General features: G+C 35.1%; 4 protein-coding genes across 6 annotated transcripts; 2 read left to right on the top strand and 2 right to left on the bottom strand.

Annotated features, from left to right (window-relative positions):
* The first annotated feature begins 868 nt into the window (after positions 1–868).
* On the top strand, positions 869–1,544 carry LOC129877576 (uncharacterized). Its single transcript, XM_055953097.1, has one exon. It carries the CDS (start codon positions 874–876, stop codon positions 1,450–1,452), a length of 579 nt encoding a protein of 192 aa, XP_055809072.1. The 5' UTR covers positions 869–873; the 3' UTR covers positions 1,453–1,544.
* A 756-nt stretch (positions 1,545–2,300) lies between these two features.
* LOC129876379 (sucrose-phosphatase 2) lies at positions 2,301–8,249 on the bottom strand. Its single transcript, XM_055951799.1, has 9 exons — positions 8,086–8,249; positions 6,160–6,242; positions 5,791–6,090; positions 5,521–5,622; positions 5,157–5,351; positions 4,766–5,056; positions 4,079–4,265; positions 2,704–2,750; positions 2,301–2,613 (listed from the first exon to the last, which is right to left on the bottom strand). Exons 2-9 carry the CDS (start codon positions 6,217–6,219, stop codon positions 2,518–2,520), a joined length of 1,278 nt encoding a protein of 425 aa, XP_055807774.1. The 5' UTR covers positions 6,220–6,242; positions 8,086–8,249; the 3' UTR covers positions 2,301–2,517.
* A 792-nt stretch (positions 8,250–9,041) lies between these two features.
* LOC129876041 (prolycopene isomerase, chloroplastic) lies at positions 9,042–17,769 on the top strand. Of its 2 annotated transcripts, XM_055951329.1 has the most exons (14): positions 9,042–10,010; positions 11,605–11,811; positions 11,902–12,001; positions 12,249–12,331; positions 12,419–12,475; positions 12,556–12,708; positions 13,313–13,391; positions 13,531–13,679; positions 14,006–14,140; positions 14,255–14,368; positions 14,509–14,619; positions 14,719–14,827; positions 15,511–15,630; positions 17,638–17,769. In XM_055951329.1, the coding sequence occupies exons 1-13, from the start codon at positions 9,534–9,536 to the stop codon at positions 15,582–15,584; spliced, it is 1,848 nt and encodes a 615-aa protein (XP_055807304.1). In that variant the 5' UTR covers positions 9,042–9,533; the 3' UTR covers positions 15,585–15,630; positions 17,638–17,769. The 2 variants fall into 2 exon arrangements, with proteins under 2 accessions (XP_055807304.1, XP_055807303.1); XM_055951328.1 differs by lacking the exon at positions 17,638–17,769 and having other exon boundaries at positions 15,511–15,728.
* LOC129876042 (calcium-dependent protein kinase 20-like) lies at positions 16,716–22,920 on the bottom strand. Of its 2 annotated transcripts, XM_055951331.1 has the most exons (9): positions 22,553–22,920; positions 21,872–22,087; positions 20,580–20,723; positions 20,343–20,495; positions 19,268–19,383; positions 18,781–18,948; positions 17,682–17,906; positions 17,412–17,525; positions 16,716–17,316 (listed from the first exon to the last, which is right to left on the bottom strand). In XM_055951331.1, the coding sequence occupies exons 1-8, from the start codon at positions 22,740–22,742 to the stop codon at positions 17,442–17,444; spliced, it is 1,296 nt and encodes a 431-aa protein (XP_055807306.1). In that variant the 5' UTR covers positions 22,743–22,920; the 3' UTR covers positions 16,716–17,316; positions 17,412–17,441. The 2 variants fall into 2 exon arrangements, with proteins under 2 accessions (XP_055807306.1, XP_055807305.1); XM_055951330.1 differs by having other exon boundaries at positions 21,872–22,919.
* Positions 22,921–23,647: the final 727 nt, after the last annotated feature.

Genomic DNA, 23,647 nt, shown 5'->3' with positions numbered 1-23,647 from the left:
AATCTTATGTGAATTTTCCATCTGGATGAAAAAGTTTAATGAATATATTAATATCGTGTGGTTTTAAAATGCCTTGACATCTATCTTTAGGTCCAAAAATGATATTTTCTTTAACGAAAAAGGGCATTGTAGGCCCAATATAGGATGAAAGACATTTTTGTATCATTTCCAATAGTTAAAGGACATTTTAGGCCATTTTTTTTATTTCTTAGTACTTTTAGTTTTCGTCAAATATTTGAACAAACTCAGTATATGAGGGAAACTATGGAGGTTAAGATTTATCAGAAACGTCACTAGACACAAAATGACTTCCTACTAAATCTTTCTATTAATATAATATTTTTCATCAAATTTAACAAACAAAATTTTATTAAATATTTGACGAAGAACAAAAATGTTCATGACCAAAAATGTTCATGACTTTTAATAAACTTAAAAGGACTAAAACAACTCAGGTACATATTTTAGAGACTATTTAATTAAAAACCTACCCCAAACTTAAAGGATCATTTTTTGTTATTTTCTTGAAGTAATTAACACTTAACACTTCATGAGGTGTTTGTTTTAATGATTTATAGCTTATATCCATTTGTATATATAATGAACATCATTAATTAATTTGATTCAATATTTTGTGAGTGGTTGAGATTGTGTGGCCAAAAAACATCGATCATCCTATATATATATATAATAAACAAGCTTTTGTCAAATGAAGGTTAATATTAATCACTTGAAATTCTATATTTAAGCATAGCCAATAAAGCCTTTAACTCATTTTTTTTAGTTATAAATACACTTCCAATGAATCTTCATATTTGAAATCTTTCTTTTCCCCATTGTCTTTATTTTTAATCTATTCTTTCTCTTAAGATAATGGCATTTTATAACCAATTTTTTATTGTATTTACCATTTCTTTATTCCTCACAACACTGCCTTCTAAGGCATATAATAATCAACCTAAATTCCTTGCACCTTCCTATGCTCCAATTAAATCGTCCTCTTCCTCTTCCTCATCCTCTCAGGTAGCCTCTAAGACAACTATTGAAATTCCAAAAAATATTCCTAATGTCCCAAATACTAGGGATGTTTCCGTATTTATCAACTCGATGATGGAAGCAACGATGGCCAAGACAGAAGAATTCATCTCGAATGTCATTGAACAACGTCTAGAGGAACCAGATACTGACTTTTACGCGACGGATTGTCTAGAGACATGCAAATCAGTGTATCAAGATGCTGTGGATGCAATGGAGAAGGCTGAAGAAGATGTGAAAGCAAAAAATTATTATAAAGCCAATTTGGATATTAGTGCAATGTCAACAGATATTGATACTTGCAATGAATGTGCTATTTCAATATATGGAGATGACACTGAATTTAGGCAATTTGATAATTGGATTCAAGGGGTTGCTAGTGAGTGCCTTGAAAAGATCACTGCCTTAACCATATAATTGTTTGGTAAATGTTGATACAAATATGGAAAGATTTGGTGATGAAATCTTGTAACCTACACATTTGGAACAATGAAAAAGGAAAAACACTATATCATAGTGGTTGATCTTTTAATGTGCTATTTCCATTTTATTTATCCGCGAATTTACACGTGTTATATCGATCGCGATTAGGTAAAATTCTGACGTACGGTGGAGTTAACGATAGACTAGATGTTTAGAGACAGACCCTAGAATTTAAAGGTTTCAGGTTAAGCATGATTAAAACAGAATATCTTGAGTTAGGAGTGAATATAGTTCGGATTGGTTCAGATTTTTTAAATATCAAAATAAACCACTTGTGCAGGGGTTTTAAATTTAAATTCCAAACCAAGTTGATAAAAGTCGATTTTTTCAACCTCTGGGATAGTTCCTGATTTTTTTTTCATGGTTCTCGAGTTTTTTCTGGATAAAATCTTCAAACAAAACATACAACTTGTACTTGAAATACTTCTTTAATCCTAGTAAAATACAACTATCAAAGATGTTTCTTAATTAAGAAATAACACAAAATAAGAGATGAGTGATGACATTGTACTAAAATGTTCGCCCAAAAAATAAAGATCGCATAAAACGAATATTGCTAATTAATAAGCCATAATGAAAATGATCATAATTTAAACGTACTAAGTCATGCCAAAATACCTACAGTTAATAAGTATTAGATGGGACATGTCACATCTTCAGCTTACTGATGACATGACCCTAAATAGGAATTGTGTGAAGGTCGAAAATTAGGTAGTAGGTAGTCGAGTGTTGTCACACTTTTATATGAGAAATATAGTTTGTTCTTGATTTTGTGACTTGAATGCTGTAATTTGTAAAATCTCGTCTTGAATTCTGAAGCAATACAGGAACAACTATTGCTACTAATATAATTCTTTATACTACACAAAAGATAAAGCCATCTACTGGTTTAGATGGTAATACATTGATTATCAACTATAGTTTGTATATTTTGCTTATTCTGGGTGAACTGGTAAAAGGAGTACTGACTTTTCAGAGTTGATAAACTGAGACGACAATCTAAAAGAACCATGTTGCGGAGTCAGTTGATGCATCACCGTGCAGCCATGTCTGATGTACGTGAGTCCAAGTGAGTCCATCTGCAACAGTCTTGTTCTGCGAGCAAAGAGGAGATTACAAACAGGTTTCAGTTGTATGATTTTTACGTGGAAAAATTCCTTTCAGTCAGTAATGTTGAAATTTTACCTTTGAACTTAATAGGACTGTAGTTATGCAACATCGCCTGTCTTCACCTGCACAAATTAGCAATTTGTTAGAAAGCAATGCAAAAATGATATGAGAACGAAAATGCAAGTGTGCATAAGCATTGATTTGTCCTGCTTGCATAAAATTGGTGGTTACTTATGACATCCCCATTTTTCCTTCAGAGACTAACATTTAAGTCCATTTGTTGCAGGTAAAGGCAAGTAGCTAATAAATGGGGCTGTTTGGCTACTGTGCTGATCCAATACTGACCATTAACGACCTAATGAAAGAGTATAATGACATGAAATCTGAAGCAACATTCATGAACTCGTCTCATTTCCCCTCAGACGCAGGAAGACACATGATAGTTTACCTAAATTTGACTACCTACAGTGAAATCAGATAGGAAAATAGGGAGCCTCTTCGGTGGTAAGACTAGCAGACCAAAGCTGTGTAGGAACTGTAATCCAATGATTAGGGGATCAAATATTACAATTTTAGCACCAAAACCTCACACAAGCTCAACTGCAAAAGCTAGATACTTGACTCATAACTATGCTTGACTCTCTTTGCTCCAACTACCAATATCTACAAGTGAAGCTTGAAGTGGTCTTGTAGGATCTTAACAGTGGATTTGGTGTATGCTCTAGAAGTCTCGTAGGACAAGGTACATATGCTGGTTCCGTGTATGGTTGGTAGATTATGATGGTGATTGCAGGAATGTGCAAGTAATTCTACTGTATGATTGAGCTATAGCTAGAAAAAGCAATCCACAGAATGAGCCAAAATGATTATCTTATTAAGGCATATTTAAGAATGGTTTCGGGCATCAGCTGTTTCCTAATAGTCGTCTCTGTTGCTGGAATACAGCTTCAACATCAACATGCACAGATCCTGATGTCAAATGAAGTTTACATGCTTGAAATAAACAAAAGATTTCTATTTCGAAAATAACAACTAGGCCTCAGTCCCAAAAGATTTCTATTTCAACAACGCAAGTAATATCTCTTTACCCCATCTCCATTTAAGATTGAATATGAAATGTAAGTGGATCTAATACCAAGTTACGATAATGAACTACAGATTCTTGGTACCTCCTTAAACCTCTTCAGAAAATTACTTCCCTACCATGGAAGGAAGAAAAGCATATCTTCATCAAGATGGAGAGCAGATCCAATGGAAGGGTGTTTGAGTCACACAGGGAGGGACATAATTTAGTAAATGATGCTGGAAGTATTATGTCGAAGGCACAGTGTGGGAAAAGCATGTGATAGATTGTTAAAAAAAAAAGTGAAGAGAAATACAGTGACATTTAGGAGCATGTACAAAGTTTGAGCAAAATGAAAGACCGGCTCATGAGGTAACATATACTTACCAGAGAGCTCCCACTTCTTGAAACTCACTAACCATGAGTCTGAACCAACCTGTGAAGGTAAAACTTGATCGACCCAAATACGATATTGTTTCTCCTGTTTGTCAGAATGACATGTTCCGAATGAAGTTACACATTCCTGAAGGGATTTCTCAACACCAGATGGGTGAACAAAAGTACCAGATGGCCTCTGCAGCAACAGAAGAGTTAAAAAATAAGGATCTCCAACCACAATGAGAAACAATGGCCTCAATTAAACCCAGCTCTCGCCTTCAGCCTCCCACTCAACCAAAAAACAAAAACCAGGAGGATCAAGGGTGGGTGGGGGGAGAGAGATAGAGTACATAGAGCATATAGGATATCACTTCTTTTTAATTGATCATATAACACTACTTTAGTTTATTACTTTAAAATTCATATATGTAGATACCACAAATAAAACTATACAGGCCTCTCTTTTTGGTGGTGGAGAGAGTTCAGCAACACAAGGAGGTTAGCTCAATTGAAGCTATACCTAAGAAACACGAAATAGTGCTTATGTTCTCTCCAGACTTGGGAGAAAGATCTTTCTTATTTCTTTTTACTTAGGGAGGAAAAATTCTTTAGAATCCACGGTTAAATTCATAAACGAAATACACATCATTACACATAAGACAAGAAACTACAGTAGGTATAGGGTAATAAACATACACACACTGCTTTCAGGTTTGACAGGTAATGCTCAGAATGCTCAATTTCTCCACGCCTCCATTTCTCAAAAAACAGGTAAAATTTGACAACTTCATAGGCGGGAACAAAGTTGTCCATCTTGCAATCTGACAAATCTGTAACGTCTCTTGGGGAGGTACTTGGACCTAGGTTGAAATGACCAATGGCTTGTATGATACCGGCGGCACACCTCTCTGATGCATGGATTACTTTGGGATTATTTTTTGCATTTGCAGCATGCCACTGCAGTAATTCCTCCTGCGCATTAGCTACCTGTAAAGTGACTGTACATTTTCAGAGTACTTCTGACCACAAACATGAGAATATATTACCCGATTATAAAGATATGTTGGAGAATAGCTGAACCACCAACCATTACACCATACACATCTGGGATACTGAATAGCTCAGCATCATTCCCAGAGTCACCACAGGCAAGGGTGTTGTTTGGTAATTTTCCCTCGCTCTTCAGTTTCTTAAGCAGATATGCAAGTGCTTGTCCTTTGCCAGCACCTTGTGGTAATATATCAAGATCCATCCCTCCACTGTAAATTATTTTGACATCCAGCTGATGATCACAACAGATGGAAAAAATGAGATAAAAAAGAAATGAAGCTCAATATGAATCTAAAATAAAAATGTTCACTGGGAGCACAGCAAGAACGACATGATTTCATCTTCATACATGAACCTAGTCATATTGATGCCAAATCTGAAGTGCAAAATTTGTATCATACCCCGCGTTCTTCCAAGCGCTTGGAAAGATTTTTCATTATATCTTGTGCTTTCTCTTTTTGAACATAGAAACTGACCTTGTGTGGTCGCTGCTCTGTTTCTGACTGCACGGATCAAAAGAAGTTGCTTTTATAGACATCAATTGCTCAAGTTATGCTTCAGCGTACAAACTATTTTTAAACCATACTTGATTTTCAAGTTATAGAATTCAATTTAATCTTGGTAATTGAAACTGAAGTAACATATGATCTGATGTCAACCCATATATGTACCTGTAGACTGAGTTCAGGAAACTTGCTTGTCTCCTCTGTCACTATCTTTCTATCCCACTTGTTATTTAGAAAAGTTTCCCAACCATCATCGGGCACCATAGAGTTACCATATGTTATTTCAGTTCCCACAGACATAATAGTAATATCTGGGGTTAGCATGGGCTTTTCTTTCCTCAGTTCCTTGTAAAGTGTAGGTGATCTCCCAGTAGAGAACACTAACAAAGAGTTATCACGATAATTGGCCTCCCATAAAGCATTGAACCTAAGCAGAGAAAGGTTCTCGGGATCATGATGATCTACCTGTGAAGCAAGGTCTTATGTAAGTGACAGCAGCATATAGAGGAGAAATGACAACTATGACAAACCCACCATTGTATGGTCAAGATCTGAGACTATCATGAGACGTGCAGCGCTGGTTAGCCGATCCATGATTGATGTAAATTGGCTTCAACCTGGAACAAGAAGGAATAAAAAAGGTGAAAAAGTTCAGAATTATTGCTAAACTTGGCTATCCTCTGGAACATGCAACAATATGCAAAACATAGAACAATAAAAATGGAAGCAATATAAGATAACATAATATTCGAGGATAATAGAGACACTTTTTCCTAATGGATTCTAGTTTTATCATCTTTCTGATAGCACTGATGATAGCAACATCAAAAGCTTGTCAATTAGAGATAAGCTCACAACAGAAATCCACTAGTACATAAAAGCCAGCTTTTTCTCTATATAGTGCAGTCAATGATTGTGGCCCAATCATATGTCCATAATTACTTATAGAACCCATAAGAATTGTTTGGTTCATGAGCGAGCTTTGGCAAGACTATATAACTAGAGATGCGTTACTGGATAGAATTTTATCTTTATCAAGTGTCTCGTTCCAAGGAAAATTCCATCTTAAACAAAATTACCCATGAGGGACACAACGGGCTTTTAGGGTAGAGCATGCTGAGTTGGTGAATTGGGGCCAGCTAATCCATAATGGTCGGATTCCATCCCACTTTCCCAATATAAGTTAGTTCAATCATATGGGAACCGATAGGGTAAATGAGTCTTGATGATATTATCTATAAAACAAAAGAACCTAGAGAATGAAAAGTTTCCTGGAGCTAGTAATAGTCCCTAGTATATCAAGCAAAAGTATGAACTCTATCCATCAAATTTTAACTGAACATACTCCACAAACAAAGATGGACACCAATAAGAAACGAGAGACAAGTAGAGAGAAATATCCTGCTGAATATGAAATATTTTTTAGACCAGCTTCATGAAAACTCATATAACAGCAAAAAATCGCTTCTTTTATCTCTTCGTGTGTACCTGTCTTGTTCACTTATCACTAGTTTGAACAAAGCCAATTTCCAAAGATGGGGATTCAACCGAACCCCAGTCACTCTTACTAGTTTCGCCCCTGAATTATACAAGTGTATGGGCAAATGAACTACCTATTTCCAACCATAAAAACCTTAAAAATTAGGGGGTCAATTCCACCTCAACATCATAACTCAAATTAGTTAAAGATAAATATTACTTGAACAAGCTTGAATTTGGCAAATATAAAACAGATTCACAAACTAAGCATGTTAAAGTACCAAATCCTCTACAGAGGAGACCTGTTATCGAATCAGCTGTGCCCAGTTAAATAAATACAAAACATGCGAAAAATTTAAGACGAGTTTGGTTATACCCCAAATACAGGATCATGAAAAAGTGGACTATAAAATGGGATGTCCAGAACTTCCATTTTTCATTCCAAAGCCCTTTCTTGGATTATTACTCCTAAAGTCAATAACAACTCATCAAGTCTTCATGAATCAAAGAAACCCCACGAAAATGGATCTGGGTCTAGAGTCATGAATCAATCAAATTACGAATTTTTACCCAAAGACACCAAAGAAAATCCAAATCAACTCAACCCAACACCAAAATTCAATCAAGTTTTTCATTATCACATCTTCCTCAGTATACACAGAACCGAATTTTTACTACAAATCCCAATAAAGATTGAACAGATATAGTAAATCCTTAATGCTCAGCAGCAAATCTAGTACAAACACACATGGCCCATCACACCTGAGATTTCAACCTATAATCTAAAATAATCTTGAACACCCTTTTGACACTTTAAGGAATTCAACACTTCATAGTTCATATATATAAAAAACATTAATCTTTTCTCGAATCGCACAATATAAGTTTTCAAAGGGATTCCTTTAAGGAACCACAATTGCACACAAATTGATAACAAAAAAAAGAATGTACAAAAATGTAGAGAGGGAGAGAAAGGGTTACCTGAAATGGGATTTGGGGAGATTGAATTGAAGAGTGAGAGCAAACAAAAAACAAAAAAACACGAAAAAAAAAAATCTTTTAGGCGTAAAGAGATGGCAAATAAGCAAAAGACAGTTAATTGCGAATAGCCATGTGGATCCAAATTGTTTGGCGCTTCTTTTGTAAGCACAAATCTAACCCAATATGGGATAATATTATTTTTATTCCTGTCCAAACAAAAAAAATAAAAAAACTTTTAAAATTTTGATATCAGATAAAAAATTTAAAAAGAAAGGGAATATGCTTTTACTAGCTTAATAATTATTATTATAGGCAAACGAAATTAGTTTTTATGAATTACAAATAATAATGACAGCCATGCATCGAATGAGGGGCTGAGTTTTTTATTTTTCTATCGAAAAATTATTTATGTAGAGTGTATATTTCAAATTCAGGAACCATCTCGGAATTTAACTAAACATATTAATGGAACTTTTGACATTACTCCGCGTCTACGAAAGGATGTCGAACATAGATCTAACTAATATAAATTCACATCGTGTAAGATTTATTAAAGAAGGAAACATAGAATCAAAAAGGTAACTTCTTTTTTACATAAATTTCAAAAGGGCGATTGATTTCAAGATGAAATCAAAAGGGCAAAAACACATCTTGCCATACGACTTGTCCTTTGTCAGTTTACGAACGTTAGTCAATTATTTCGTATTAAAATCAATCTCTTTTTTGCAAAAAAAATATTATTTTTTTGACTTCGGACTCTATAATATATTATGTAAAAGTTAAACTATGTCACATCAAATAGGATGGAAGAAATATATTAGTAGATAAATTTTATACATTTCCATCATACTGATAAATAAGTTTGGGCAAATTGTGTATATCAATAAGTTTGCCTTTTAATAATAAAGTCCAAACCTTTTTGCATATTCACCGTATATAGTCTCCCCACCTATAGCAGAAACCTAATAAATAACTAACCATTTACCAAAGCCAGTAAGCACCAAAAAAATTGGCAAGCAAAAAAATACCATATTGTCTCATCTCCACTGGGAATCACAAAAGTGGAATCATGCCAATCCACTTCTCTTTCCTTTTCAAGCACTACAAACAAGGGAAGAATTCTTCACTTTGTTCATACCCTCCTCATCAAAATCCACCTAAATACTTCTCTGACTTTGCTCATATACTTTATACAGCTAACCAGTCTGGTAGGCTGAGCCCTAAGAGTTGTCAAGATTCCATTTTTATAGTTGTTGGGGCCTGTAATCTTGGAATTTGAACAATTTAAAGTGACAAGATTCAAGATTTTACAATTCTGTCTGCTTTTGCAGTTGCAGAAGGAAAGAATTGTCAAGATTCCATTTTTGTAGTTTATGGTATCTGTAATCTTGGATTTTCAACAATTTAAAGAAAAAAAGATTCAAGCTTTTTGAATTTCTCAGTACGAAATGGGCACCTTGAATTTTATGTTTCCTAATTCACTTCTTGATGGTACCTGCAAGATTGTAGCTTTGGGTGATAGCAAACCCAGATACAATAAACAAAGAAGTTCTTGTTTTAACCCATTGAGAATTGGAAATTGTACTGATCACCAACAGCTTTATGGCCTGAGTTGGGGGGTGGACAAGGCTAAGGGAAGAAGAGGGGGTACTGTTTCCAATTTGAAAGCAGTTGTAGATGTAGACAAAAGGGTGGAGACCTATGGAAGTAGTGATGTAGAAGGAAATGAGAGTGGCAGTTATGATGCCATTGTTATAGGGTCAGGAATAGGTGGATTGGTGACAGCGACACAGCTGGCGGTTAAGGGAGCTAAGGTTTTAGTCTTGGAGAAGTATGTTATTCCTGGTGGAAGCTCCGGCTTTTACGAGAGGGATGGTTATACGTTTGATGTTGGTTCATCAGTGATGTTTGGGTTCAGTGATAAGGTTTGTTGTCTGAATACTTGCTTTCTGTTAAGTAGATATTCAAAAAGTAAGATTTTTGAAGAATTTGAAAGCAATAGTAACACTTGATATAAGGTCAATGCATTGAAGTAGAAAAATTAGAAAGAGTAGTTGATAGGTATATAAGATGATTTAGTATAGCTGAAGTTTCATTGATTTTACAGATTTTGTGCCACTATATAGTCCTTTATACTGAATATTACGTTTAATAACCTTCAAATGTTGTCTGTTATTGTTTGATTTCCGAAATCAAATTGTTTCATTGTCTTAGCTATCTATGCAAGTACTCTTTTAAGTAATCTTCCTTTGGAGGAAATAAGATTACATTGAAAATGTATCTGCTGGTTTATAAGAAAATATTGCAAACTTTCCGAAGTAGTTGTTTAAGTAATGCACTAAACTAGGAGAAACATGGGAGATACATCTGATGTTTATGGACAGATCAGTTATAATTCCCGTACATTTTACCCCCAAATATAAATATTTCTAGATATTTGTTTGATAGAAACTATGAAACAATGATAAAGACCATCCCATATGCTTTCCTGCCCGGAACCTTCTTTTATGATAACATTGTGAAAAGAAGAGAATAGATTTGGACAATTTGCAGATATAGTATCTAAAGCCTCGGCTTTTATATATGCTGTTGCAATAGAGTAAAACAAATGTCCTTATTCTGACTTATCTCTTCAAACTTCAGTTTCAAGAACAGCTGTTTCATTGCATTAGTTCACATGTTTTTTCTGTCATTGCTATCTTACCATACCCTTATCTGCAATTATATTTCACTTCTTACTTTTCACGATACCATCAACAAGTACACAACACCTACCGGTGGAATGTCTATCAAAAGGTGCACCTACCTAATCTGCACTGGTATAACTAACAACTACCTAATCTGCACTGGTATAACTATCAATGTGTTAAATCTTTTATATGATCATAGACTAGTTCATTTCTTGGAACATTTGATATGTACAAGAATGAAAGCCGTCGCATCCTACTGAGTGTCGGATGGGGATTCACTATTCATAAACAAACTCACTATGCTCACAACAAAGCATTATTAGGTTGGGGGGAGTGAGGTAATTCCACCTTGCCAACCATCTTTCTACATTAACCTGGAAGCGAGTGGCCTTTCTAACCCTCATGCTCTCTAATGTTAGATTTCACAGAGGCAAGTGGGTCAAATATCCTCATGCCAGTTTCCTCGAGTATGTCTGATGCATGTACCGTGCTCTAGATTGGGCCACTTTGATGCCTAGGAAGTATCTCAATTTTCCAAGCTCCATAGTTTGAAAGTGCGGAAGTGATTATGTTTCAATCGAGAATGCATCCAAATATTACCTATAATAACTATGTCATTAACATTTAGTTTTTTTTATCAAGTAAGGTTTTCATTGATAATAACAAGGCCAACTTGGCCGTAGAGATATACCAAAAAGGTCAGTAACATAATTTATACTGACCATGGTGTATGCTTTGTTCTATCATATATGGTATGCAGTGCTTCCATGTGATTGGACTATTGTCGTTCCTGGTTAATTTTAAACTGATGCCTCGCATCTTTTGACAGGGAAACCTCAATTTAATTACTCAAGCATTGGCAGCAGTAGGACGTAAACTAGAAGTTATACCTGACCCAACAACTGTACATTTCCACCTGCCAAATGACCTTTCTGTTCGGATACACAGAGAATATGATGACTTCATTGAAGAGCTTGTGAGTAAATTTCCACATGAAAAGGAAGGAATTATCAAATTCTACGGTGAATGCTGGAAGGTTTGTCTTCATTAAGGTGTCTGCAGCTTTGCTTTAAATTTTAAACTTCTTTATTTAGACTAAAATCATTTGTTGAATATGGACGCACAGATCTTTGATTCTCTGAATTCATTGGAACTGAAGTCTTTGGAGGAACCCATCTACCTTTTTGGCCAGTTTTTTAAGAAGCCCCTTGAATGCTTGACTCTTGGTAAGTTTTTCTTTTTCTTTGACTTCAAATATGATATTCCTGGAATTTGCACATATCCATTGGTGGGACTAATAATTTAAGAATAAGTCCCCAACAACGGAGTCATTTTTTAATTGTTGGCCCCAAAAGGATTCCTCTGTCATCAAAAAAAATTAAGGAGTCAGTTTTAACGCTGATCGTGCAGCGCACAACATGCTTGAATATCTTTCTGTTGAATCTTAATTTATACCATCATTATTCATTACAGCCTACTATTTGCCCCAGAATGCTGGTAGCATTGCTCGGAAGTATATAAGAGATCCTGGGTTGCTTTCCTTTATAGATGCAGAGGTGAGGCGAATGATCTGTTTAACTTATTATCAGTTCTGATGATTTCTTTACCTTTTGAAGAATTCAACTCTATTTTCTCTTTTGCAGTGCTTTATTGTGAGTACAGTTAATGCATTACAAACACCAATGATCAATGCAAGCATGGTAATTCTGCGTATTAACCTTAGGCCGTGTTGTGTTTCTTGGTATCCAGTTCCACTTCCTCATGAGTTTTCTTTCTGCAGGTTCTATGTGACAGACATTTTGGCGGAATCAACTACCCTGTTGGTGGAGTTGGCGAGATTGCCAAATCCTTAGCAAAAGGCTTGGATGATCACGGAAGTCGGATACTTTATAGGGCAAATGTCACAAGTATCATTTTGGACAATGGCAAAGCTGTGAGTCTTCTGTCATAAGACTATTTTAAAATTTTCGTTATGAGTGATTATTCCCATTATGAAATGCAAAAACTGTAGTCCGGTGTTCGCGTTGGAATGTTGTAGCCGACACTCTTTAGACATTCGATGACTCATGCTTCACACTCTTAACTGTGGTCAATTCCCGTGTGATATGTCTTTGGTGTCCCTAAATGCATGCCATTTTAAAATTTAAGGTAACATTAGCATGTTAGAGTATTAAAACATTTTTCAAAAAAATTGGATAGTAAGTAAATAGAAAGAGAAGAAAATAATGACAACGAAGAAGGAAGATCAAACGTCTCCTGTTAAAATGTTATGCATTTGCTATAGTTGATTGTAATTGATATACAGTGAAATATTTTGCTAATCACAACATTGTGTAGGTCTACATCCCCTTTAATTGTATTATTCTACTGATGTATCTGTACTCTTACTGTTTTACATACATGACTAAATTGTATCTAACAATATAATGACATTGTATGTTGCCATGCCTTAAGTGTTGTCTTTTGTTGCATCTTTTATGCTGTTTTTTGCCAGTATGTGTGCAAGGCCATTTTTTCTAATTCTTCTTTTTCTTTAGGTGGGAGTGAAGCTTTCTGACGAGAGGAAGTTTTATGCTAAAACCATAGTATCGAATGCCACCCGATGGGATACCTTTGGTTAGTTTTCACGGAATCCAGCATAATTCATATGTTTTCTTAAGATTCTCTTGTCTTAGGGTCTGTACTGCGGTTTTTCTTGCACATATTTGATTCTCTTCAAATCTCGTCATCTCATGTCCAGTGTCGTACATTGTAGGAAAACTTTTAAAAGCTGAGAATCTGCCAAAAGAAGAAGAAAATTTCCAGAAAGCTTATGTAAAAGCACCTTCTTTTCTTTCTATTCATATGGGGGTTAAAGCAGATGTTCTCCCACCAGACACTGATTGCCACCATTTTGTCCTTGAGGTACTATGTCACTTCAATTTATTTACTACTCGCTCTGTTCCATTTTATATGACAAACTTTCCTTTTTAGTCGGTCCCAAAGAATGACACATTTCTATATTTAGTAAACAATTTAACTTTAAAATGCCCATTTTATCCTTAATGAGATGATTCATAGCCACACAAACATCTATGACTTATTTCAGACCACAAGTTTCAAAAGTCTTTCTTTCTTTCTTAAACTCCATGCCCTGTCAAACTTGTCAAAATATATCATATTAATTGGGACGGAGGGAGTATTTATTTTTCATACTTGAGTTTCATATTCATGACTCCTTGATTTTACAGGATAATTGGACAAATTTGGAGAAACCATATGGAAGTATATTCTTGAGCATTCCAACAGTTCTTGATTCCTCATTGGCCCCAGAAGGGCACCATATTCTTCACATTTTTACAACATCGAGCATTGAAGATTGGGAGGTAAAATCAGTACATTCCCTGAGTGTTGGTAGTAAAGTTGGCCTGAACCTCTTCCACATCTATGTCCCTTTGTCTTTTTTATGGAAATTAAAGTAGGCCCTTTATCCTTACTAGGGACTCTCTCGGAAAGACTATGAAGCGAAGAAAGAGCTTGTTGCTGAAAGGATTATAAGCAGACTTGAAAAAACACTCTTCCCCGGGCTCAAGTCATCAATTCTCTTTAAGGAGGTAAATTCATGATTTTATGAACATAATAGTTGATCATAATGAGCAATTTTATCTTTCTTCAGTAGCAAATCCACATGCTTTATGCTCGTTGAAATAGTTCTGACCGGGGTGTTTCGCCATCTATGTTTAAATTCTTGTAGGTGGGAACACCAAAGACCCACAGGCGATACCTCGCTCGTGATAGTGGTACCTATGGACCAATGCCACGGGGAACACCGAAGGGATTACTGGGAATGCCTTTCAATACCACTGTAAGTTTATCGTTCTTTCAGTGTATAGTTGCTTTGCTGTTCTACTGTTAAACAAAAGCACACAGAATAAACTGTTCCATATTGTTTATAAACTTGCAGGCTATAGATGGTCTATACTGTGTTGGCGATAGTTGCTTTCCAGGACAAGGCGTTATAGCTGTAGCCTTTTCAGGAGTTATGTGCGCTCATCGTGTTGCAGCTGACTTAGGTAAACATGGCAGTCCAAATATTTCATTTTCAGAGCTTGAAAGTCCTAATAACGTTAGCTCGACCAAATATTTATGATGTGGCCTTCAAAAGTGAAAATGAGTTATCAACTTCACTATACTTGAGCGGGATCCACTTTTTGGGGAATGTGAGTCGAAGCACTAACAAGAATATTTCTAGTAGAACATCTTTCACAATCCCAGGAGAGATGGTTCACTAATAGTCTCAGGGATAAGTCATTCGACTCCTTCACATCCAGATCATGAATGCATCAATCAGTGACAAGTGATCTTTATTACTTTGATCATTCACTGAAAATTTCTGTTTGATCTCCTTTACTCTTATCTAATATGCCCAACAAATTTGATTTATGTATTATAAATGGTCATTTCAAGGCGGAATACATCGATAGCCCCTTAAATTTGTTAGGAGATTTTATTTAGACACTCGAACTATGGCATGTTCTAATTGAGCACCTGAACACATGATAAAGTGTTCCTATTTACTTCCGGCTCAAATTTTGGAAAATATTTTGTGCTTATTACGTAGATAAGTTAAAACACATAAAATATGTCACCTCCTTACGACTTATTAAAGGGTTGTCAATGTATTCTGCCTTATTTTAAAGTCCATATAAGTAACTGTGTGTTTGATTTGAGATCTTCTCTTTTTTTTCTGTCACAGGGTTTGAAAAAAAATCAGATGTGCTGGACAGTGCTCTTCTTAGGCTACTTGGTTGGTTAAGGACACTAGCATGATATCTACTTGTTAAGCTTAAAAGAAACATTTGACACCCAAAAAAAGGTCATTTATCTCTTTTCTTTTATTTACTTTTATATCAATAAACTGGAAATGAGGTCCCATTGTGGTCCTCCAGTATAGGAATCTCAGAATTTTGCAAATCTGCTAATTGTCTTCTTTTTTCTGCAACTTTCTGTCAAAGGAAGTCAATCTGTTATGCTCAAGGATTTATCATGAATTTGATCTCCACCTTTACATTTAGCGATTATTTTTTTACATATAATTCATTCCTTTATGCTCATTAAACAAAAATAATACACACGTACTTTAACGTAGATAATATTTACATATTTTTAAGGGGAGAAACAATAGATAATGCATTTACTTATATTCTTAGTGCAAATATCATACATATGTATACAAATTTAGGTGTTCTATAATCAAAAGGAAGATATTGAAATTTAACTACCATAACTAATTGTTTTACATATAAGTTACAAATATATTAAGAATGTATTTTTTTTATAAAAAAAAACAGACTGAAATATAGATTGTTTTGTGCAGTGCTTAAAATTCAATGCTAAGCTGAAAAAGAAACAATTTTTAGCTTCTTCTGTTCATAAGTTTTCTTGGTGGTAGAAAATTTTACCAAACAGAGGTGATTTCAAAGACATGTATATTGTACAAGTTTGCAAACATCAGTCTCAACCTTCTCAAGAGTAGCATCAGACGGTGTAAACAATAAAAACACAGGAATTTATCATTTTGATTCCTGTCCGAACGAGTCGTGGTGAAATCAGGATTTCATTAATGGGATTTAAAATATAAAGAAGTAAACACACCAAGAAGCTAAGGGACTCAACATCAACAGTCAGATCTATAGTTATGGAACAAAAGAAAATTCCAAGTGTATGGTGTATATCACATTGATGCAGAAAATCACTCTCTAGTCCCCTACTGAGGCACAAAGATGTAATAACAATGCACCCTTCAGCCACAGTTGCAACTATTATGGTCCATTAATATCAAAAAGCTATCTTCCCAAAGGAGAACTAAATCAACATGTCAGCAAGTTACCTTAGCAATCAAGTCTAAAAATCTCATAAAGATCCCTAAAAATGAAGTACTCACAAGAAATGGTGAGACAATTAACTACTAATAAACACTGGATTATCTTGCAGAAGCAACTTCAATACAAACCATTCAGGCTACAGGTTCAATGGAACACATCCTAGAATTACAAACATCGGTTTCCTCAACAGAAAGAAATAGGCAAATAAATAGAAGATACAAAATTGCCTTTCCTCTCCGATGCCGGACTAATCTTTACAGCATAATGCAATCTGATTTTTTGTTCAAATACTTGTTTAGATGTAATAACAATACCTGACTAATCTTTACAGTATACTTGAGAAATTCCTAAACGAGAAAGTGGTATGTATGGTTGGTGTATGCCTGAAAACTAATGTAGAATCATATCATCAACTGCACGATTGACCATGAATAAGCATTTTTTGCCGCAAGAGAAGAGTCCTCCTCCTTTAGGTGCGGGTGCAATAATACCAAGGTTTCTAAACTTGTAATGGATGGTGGAGCGTAGGTGGCAAGCATTTACATGGATACGGCGCTTTACCCGTAGATGTTTCTCCATCTCTCACATGAATTGGATCAGAGTCGTTCTCGGGGGGTTTTCCCGAATGACCACACCAAGGAATTCTATCGTACTCCTTGCAGCTATGGTTGTTGATCCTGCAAAGTAAATGCAATCCAAGTTTCTGTTTCATGTACTTAGGTGGATGATAATACACAAGTAGTATATGTTTTATCTCTAGCATCAAGTTTACCAAGCTTTAAAGCCTATTGAATGCCAATGTTTACAACACACTTTTGCTTCCCTTGTCACCAAAGCCAGTGTCTTGCATCATCGCTACAAACTCACTATAATCTATGCGTCCATCCTGAAAAAGAAAAATAAGAACAAATTGGTATGAGCCTTCTTCTTACCTAATTCATGAACGTTATGATCTTATCATGTTCCTATGTTTAACCATGCACATTATACATCTGCAGGAAATGAGAAATAGAACTCTGAAGATGAGAATAATAGGGATTACATTATCTTGATCAACTTCGCGCATAAGCTCTTCGATGGGGATATTGCTTAAACCAAACTTATCACAAGCCTTTTGGAGCTCATCCTGCGTGATATATCCACTGCCATCTTCATCAAAATATGAAAAAGCGGCATACAAGTGATCTTCCTTCTGAATTTTGTTTAGATGCAGCATAGCAGCTATAAACTCGCCATAATCAATGGTACCACTATTATCAACATCTGCCTGAATTTTCCACACAGAAAGGTTATTTCATGTAAGGATCATTTTGGACAAATTTATTGTTAAGAAGATATGAATGGAAACAAAATCAAGCAGAAGCAGAAGTATTCAACAGTTTAATAACATTGAAGAACATTTTCACATTCAGAGGAAAATGATCATGTGCTCTTCAGTAGATTGTCAATGCAAACCTCAGCTATGCAACATTACTATTTTTTAGGTTCAAATAACTTATGTCCTATAATTACATTCTTGCCTAAAAGCTGCATTTATGAGAAGTGAACTCATTTTATTACAGTTTTTATTACAAAAGAGTAAGTGCTATAGATTCCTTCACAAGGTAGGGGTAAGGCTGCGTACACACTACCCTTTCCAGACCTCACTTGTGGGACTACACGGGGTATGTTGTTGTTGTTGTAGTAAGTGCTATAGACTCAGAGTTGATAGGTATGATTTTGACAATTCATAAAGGAATGTAAGTCGAGAGATGTCTGGAGCTGTAGTCTCAATTCCCTTTTAAATCTACGTATAACTGATCTAGGTCAAATCCAAAGTATATCAACCTTGAATCAAAGAAGAAGCAGTCCTGCTCCTCCCTTGACCCTTTTGGACAAACCATTTCCAGCATCCAAGTGTATACAGCCCAACTATTCCACTCTTTTGGGTGTTGAGTTGAATTTAGAAGTAAATGATTTCGACTTCACCTAAATACCTTTAGTCAATAATACTTCTAAAGGATACAGGTGATACAATTTACTATGTGTCCAATAAGAGAAGACTAGTGTGACATATAAAGCCAATCATAGTTCTTAATGCAATTTAAAGCTGTTTATAATGCGTGTAAAAATGCTCTTGAACATAACATACAGATACTTACCGCTTGCATTAAACTCACTATTTCTGAATCATTCAGATTGGCACCCACTTTTTCCAAACCCGATTTCAGTTCTTCCAGTGTAATGTGTCCACTATTATCTGCGTCTATCATTTTGAACATTTCCTTCAGTCCTGCAATTTCCTCTCCAGACAGACTTTCAGCAATTACCTAAAAGGCAAACAGGGATTGCTCAGGCATAACGATTAAAACCAGTATTACTTGATACTGCAATATGTTTGATATCCCTCTCCTGTTCCTGATTTAAAAATTAGGGAGAAATGTAATAAACCTGGCACAGCTGTGTATATATAGGAAATAACCACATATATGCCACTTACGAAATAAAGTGGAAAAATTATTAGAAGATAGCCATGGTCTTTTCTTTGTTGAAACGATTCTCATACGTTCTCTTATGCAGAAATTTAGTGAATGCCATTACTCGAGTAAACTCAGTGATCACAGATCTGAAAAGTTAGAATAGCCTTACTCTGACTGCTATCTTCTTTAATTTATTCATTGCAGAAAACTGATTGAGACGACTTAGAACAGCACAATCAAGAGGCTTATCTGGAGCAACCCCACCAACACGGACCCATGGATGACCTGAAATAGACAATAAACATACTTGTCATTCAAGTAAAAAGTATTTTAATGTACTTTCTTAAGCAAATATACAGACAGACATGATAGTGTCCTTCCTACCAAATATAAAGCCAAGAACTTCAGGTTTATACCAATTTACGACTGCTTCTTCCATTACCTCTCCCGTACACATTCTCTCTGTTAATCTACCACTAAAAGAAGCTCAAATAGAAGATTTGAAATCATCCACATTTTGTACCCTTTTTAACATATAATAGTATCCAAAAAAGGCAAAGCAAGAAATTCTAATTAGAAGATATTCTTCTTAGGAATATAAGTCCTCCGATTACATATGTCTCAAATCTCAACCAATCAACAATTTGGCCAAACTCCAAATGAATAAACACTAAGCTGCACAAGACCTCAGTTTGAGACACCACTGGGTTAATTATTTTTTCAGAAAAAATCCTTAAAACTATCTGATTTCAAGAGGTAGAAGAAAAATCATTAATATTGATGTTTACATATTCTCTCTTACACGTAGCATGCACATGAATTGATGTATAGTCGAAAATGAAAGAACTTAAATACATCTGGTTCCTTAATACATCAGGAAAAGCAAGTAATGCCATTAACTGCAACCAAGTCCAAGATCTTAACCTTTTGGGCATCTCCAGTTACTCTCATTAAAATTAAGTGTTGTTCCATCTTTCTTCAAATGACATTGGTGATAATAGTAAAGCAGGACTTTTACGACAAGAGGAATAAGGACAATTTTTGAACGGAAGTACCAAACAACTTTAAGTAAGTTCTATAATAAGAACGACTTTAGATGCATATCAAGACAGTTGAAAATCTATTTAAAAAACAAGTGATCCATTTGGGCAAGGAGAAAGGACAAGCAGTATAATCAAATACTGAAAACATACACAACATTGAGAAGAGCATAAAAGATCAGACTGGTGAATACTGCATCTTACAAAGAACTTCATGAGCTGTCAACCGCTTTTTGGGATCTCTCACCAGCATTTTTCTGACTAAATCTTTTGCACTTTCTGATATAGTAGGCCAGGGATCTGATGCAAAGTCAAGTTCCCCTGTTAAAACCTGTTCAAATATTCCTTGCTCCGTCTCTGATTCAAAAACATCAAAATTCAATAGTCTTCATGTTTTCTTTAGGATCAAATCACAAAGAAGAAAGTAAAAAAGAACTTTACCATCCCAAAATGGGGGAACACCGCTAAGCAGTATATAAATAATGACTCCAGCACTCCAAATATCACATTCTAGACCATAATGCTTCCGCAACACTTCTGGGGCCACATAGTAAGGGCTTCCAACAACATCATTGAAGATTTCACCTGGGTGCACCAGATTTGTATTCTTGATAAGGTGAAAGAAACGGAACTAAAGCATCCATGGAGAAAAAGATGAATTGGAAATAATTATTATAGCCTATTGATATGAACTTAAATACCATTCCGTTTTTTGCTTAATGTGCACATAGGTAGGGAGTCATATTATTGGGTGACTTCTGTCTAAGAATAAGCTATGTCAGGAAGAGACCCTAAGCTATTAAGTTATGAAACAACATAGAACTGTCCATACTAACAAATCAAAGATCAAACAAGTAGATGCAATCAAAGAGAAATACCATTTTCTCTGTCTTGGACTTTATACTCCAAAGATGTCCTTGTAAATACATACATGCTCTTTGTTATTATTATATCAGGATTAGATTAGTTGAAAGTTAAAAAAAAAAATCAACAAGAATATTGTATAGAATACTTTAGTGATTATGTTATGCTTGAAAGTCAAGAAACTATTAACAACATTGTATCTTTTTAATGATTATTTTCAGAATATTTTAATGATTCTTTCATAATAACAAATAATCCCAAGAATTATAGAGTTTTCCTTGCATCATGGAACTCAAAAGTCCTATAATAGGAATCTCCTACATGTAAATGACCAATATCAAGAAGAGGTTTTTGCTCTCTTCTTTTCTCTTTTCACATGGTATATTAGAGTCTATATGATTTTGGTAGGGATTTGAACAGTTTCGGCCTACTACTTGATCAAAAAAGTAGTTTCTGCCTACTAATGGCCATAATTGTGCCAGGTATCTCGTCAAAGGTTTTCCTTCTTTTCATGATAAGGTTTTACTTATTTTCAAATTATTCTATCGTCATTTCGTTACAGCTTTCTGATGACTGTTCTGACAGTATTACTCCTCTTTCTGATAATTGTTCCTGTGGCTCTATATCTCACTTTAGCAATTATTCCAACAGCAACTCTTTCTAGAGATTAAAGCAGTAACACTTAAAGCAATCATTTAACAAGAGAGCATGTTTTGCCTTTGCTGAGTAGTGAGTATCTTTAAGCAAGAAGGTATTTGCCTTTAATGAGATAAACAGATTATAGAATCTCCAGTGAGGTCCAGAGAAATGACAGACTAGGAGTTGATGCTAATGCCAGTATTAAGGAAATTTTGTTTTCAAGAGAATACCTGGCTTGAAGAACACTGATAATCCGAAGTCAATTGCCTTCAGAGGTGATTCCTCCTCCTGATCAGCGAAAAGAAAGTTCTCGGGTTTCAGGTCCCTATGCATAACACCCAAGGAATGACATGCTTCTACAACACCTACTATTACTCTTGCAAGTTCAGCTGCCTTCTTCTCTGAATAATGCCCTCTTTGTAAAATCCTATCGAAAAGCTCCCCACCTGCACAAAGCTCCATTACAACATGAACTGCAACAGCATCCTCATACGCCCCCACAATTTGTACCACACTCGGTTGTCCTGCCAAATGATGCATTATCTGAATCTCCCTCCTTACATCCTCCACATCCTCCTCAGTTGTCAACCTCCTTTTCGCAATAGACTTACATGCATACTGCTTCCCACATGACTTTCCTAGACATAAAAACGTCGTCCCAAACTGCCCTTGTCCTAATTTCCTCCCTAAACTATAAATCTCCTTCAAATTACCTGTTTTTCGTCCTAAAACAGATTCAATCTGAACCCCAATACTCGACGTTCTCCTAACATGAGTAGGCTTATTCTGTTTCACCCCTTCCACAGGGGGCTTATCAGTAACACTTGCATCATTAGCAATTAGTATATCATTGTTCTCTTTAACACCCATTTGGGTATCAGCATTTATCATAAGATGTGGAGGAGGATTACCTTGAATACCAGATCTATCCGCGCCTTTCGATGAATCAACCAAATTCTCCTCTTTGCTTTTCTCTGAATTGGGTTCCCCTTCATTTGGGAGTGGTAAATTTTCCGACTGATTAGGTTTCCACACAGCTGCAGTAACAGATTGTAAGAACCCATTGTTAGCCAATTTGGGTCCAACACAATTATTCCCCATTAGCTCAACTCAAACTCAAAAATCAAAATCTCAACCTTTTTCGATTTTCAATACCATTATACTATAAATCCAATAGAACCCTAAATTTTTTTAACCCCAAAATGCTAAATACTCCACTAATCACTCGATTGAACCCAAAAAAAAACAAATCAAAATCTGAAATTTTCGGCGAAAATTCAAGAATCGAACAATAGATGTACCAAATTAAATGAAATATGTTAGGGATTTAGAAATTGGGGGGGGAGAAAATGAGGGGAAATTGTTGAGGAAATAGAAAAAATATGAATGGATCGGTTGGGTAAATTGGGAAATCGAAATGATATTTTGATCAGTCCGTTAATTCTGTTGATGAATTGAGAAGTTTTCTTTCATGCATGCATGTTTTATTATGGCTTACGTAAATACGCTTTGCATGTGAACAAGGGCGGAGCTAAAATATTATGAAAATATACATCCTATGTATAAAGTTAAAATTATATAGTATCTGTTGAATCATTTTGGATACTCATGATTTTGCTTAGATATTTTATTTAGATCTTTTATTTGTATTAAGAGAATCTAATAACTAAAATGAGCTATAAGTTCTTGGTAAACTGAATCGAAATTAAAAAAAAAATCCATATATGAGTTTTGAACCATAATTTTTTTTATATATATTGGCCTCTAGATAGAGATTACCGCATATTAAATATCTTTTTTGAATACAGATACAAGTTTTACCTCAAAGTTAATGAGCTTTGTCGTGATGGAAAGTTTAAAATGGTAAACTTCAAATTTTGCTTCACCTTCTGTATTTGAATGTTAATTATATTTATATGTAAAATACAAGTTTATATTAGGCCAAGTAGAATAAAAAGGAAAAAATTATCGCAAGTGGAGGGGTATTTTTGACCTTTTTCCTATCA

Source organism: Solanum dulcamara, chromosome 12 (genome assembly GCF_947179165.1).
Source record: "Solanum dulcamara chromosome 12, daSolDulc1.2, whole genome shotgun sequence".
Lineage (NCBI taxonomy): Eukaryota > Viridiplantae > Streptophyta > Magnoliopsida > Solanales > Solanaceae > Solanum > Solanum dulcamara.
Note: the sequence above shows the minus strand (reverse complement) of the source record. Positions and strands in the feature narration are given on the sequence as shown.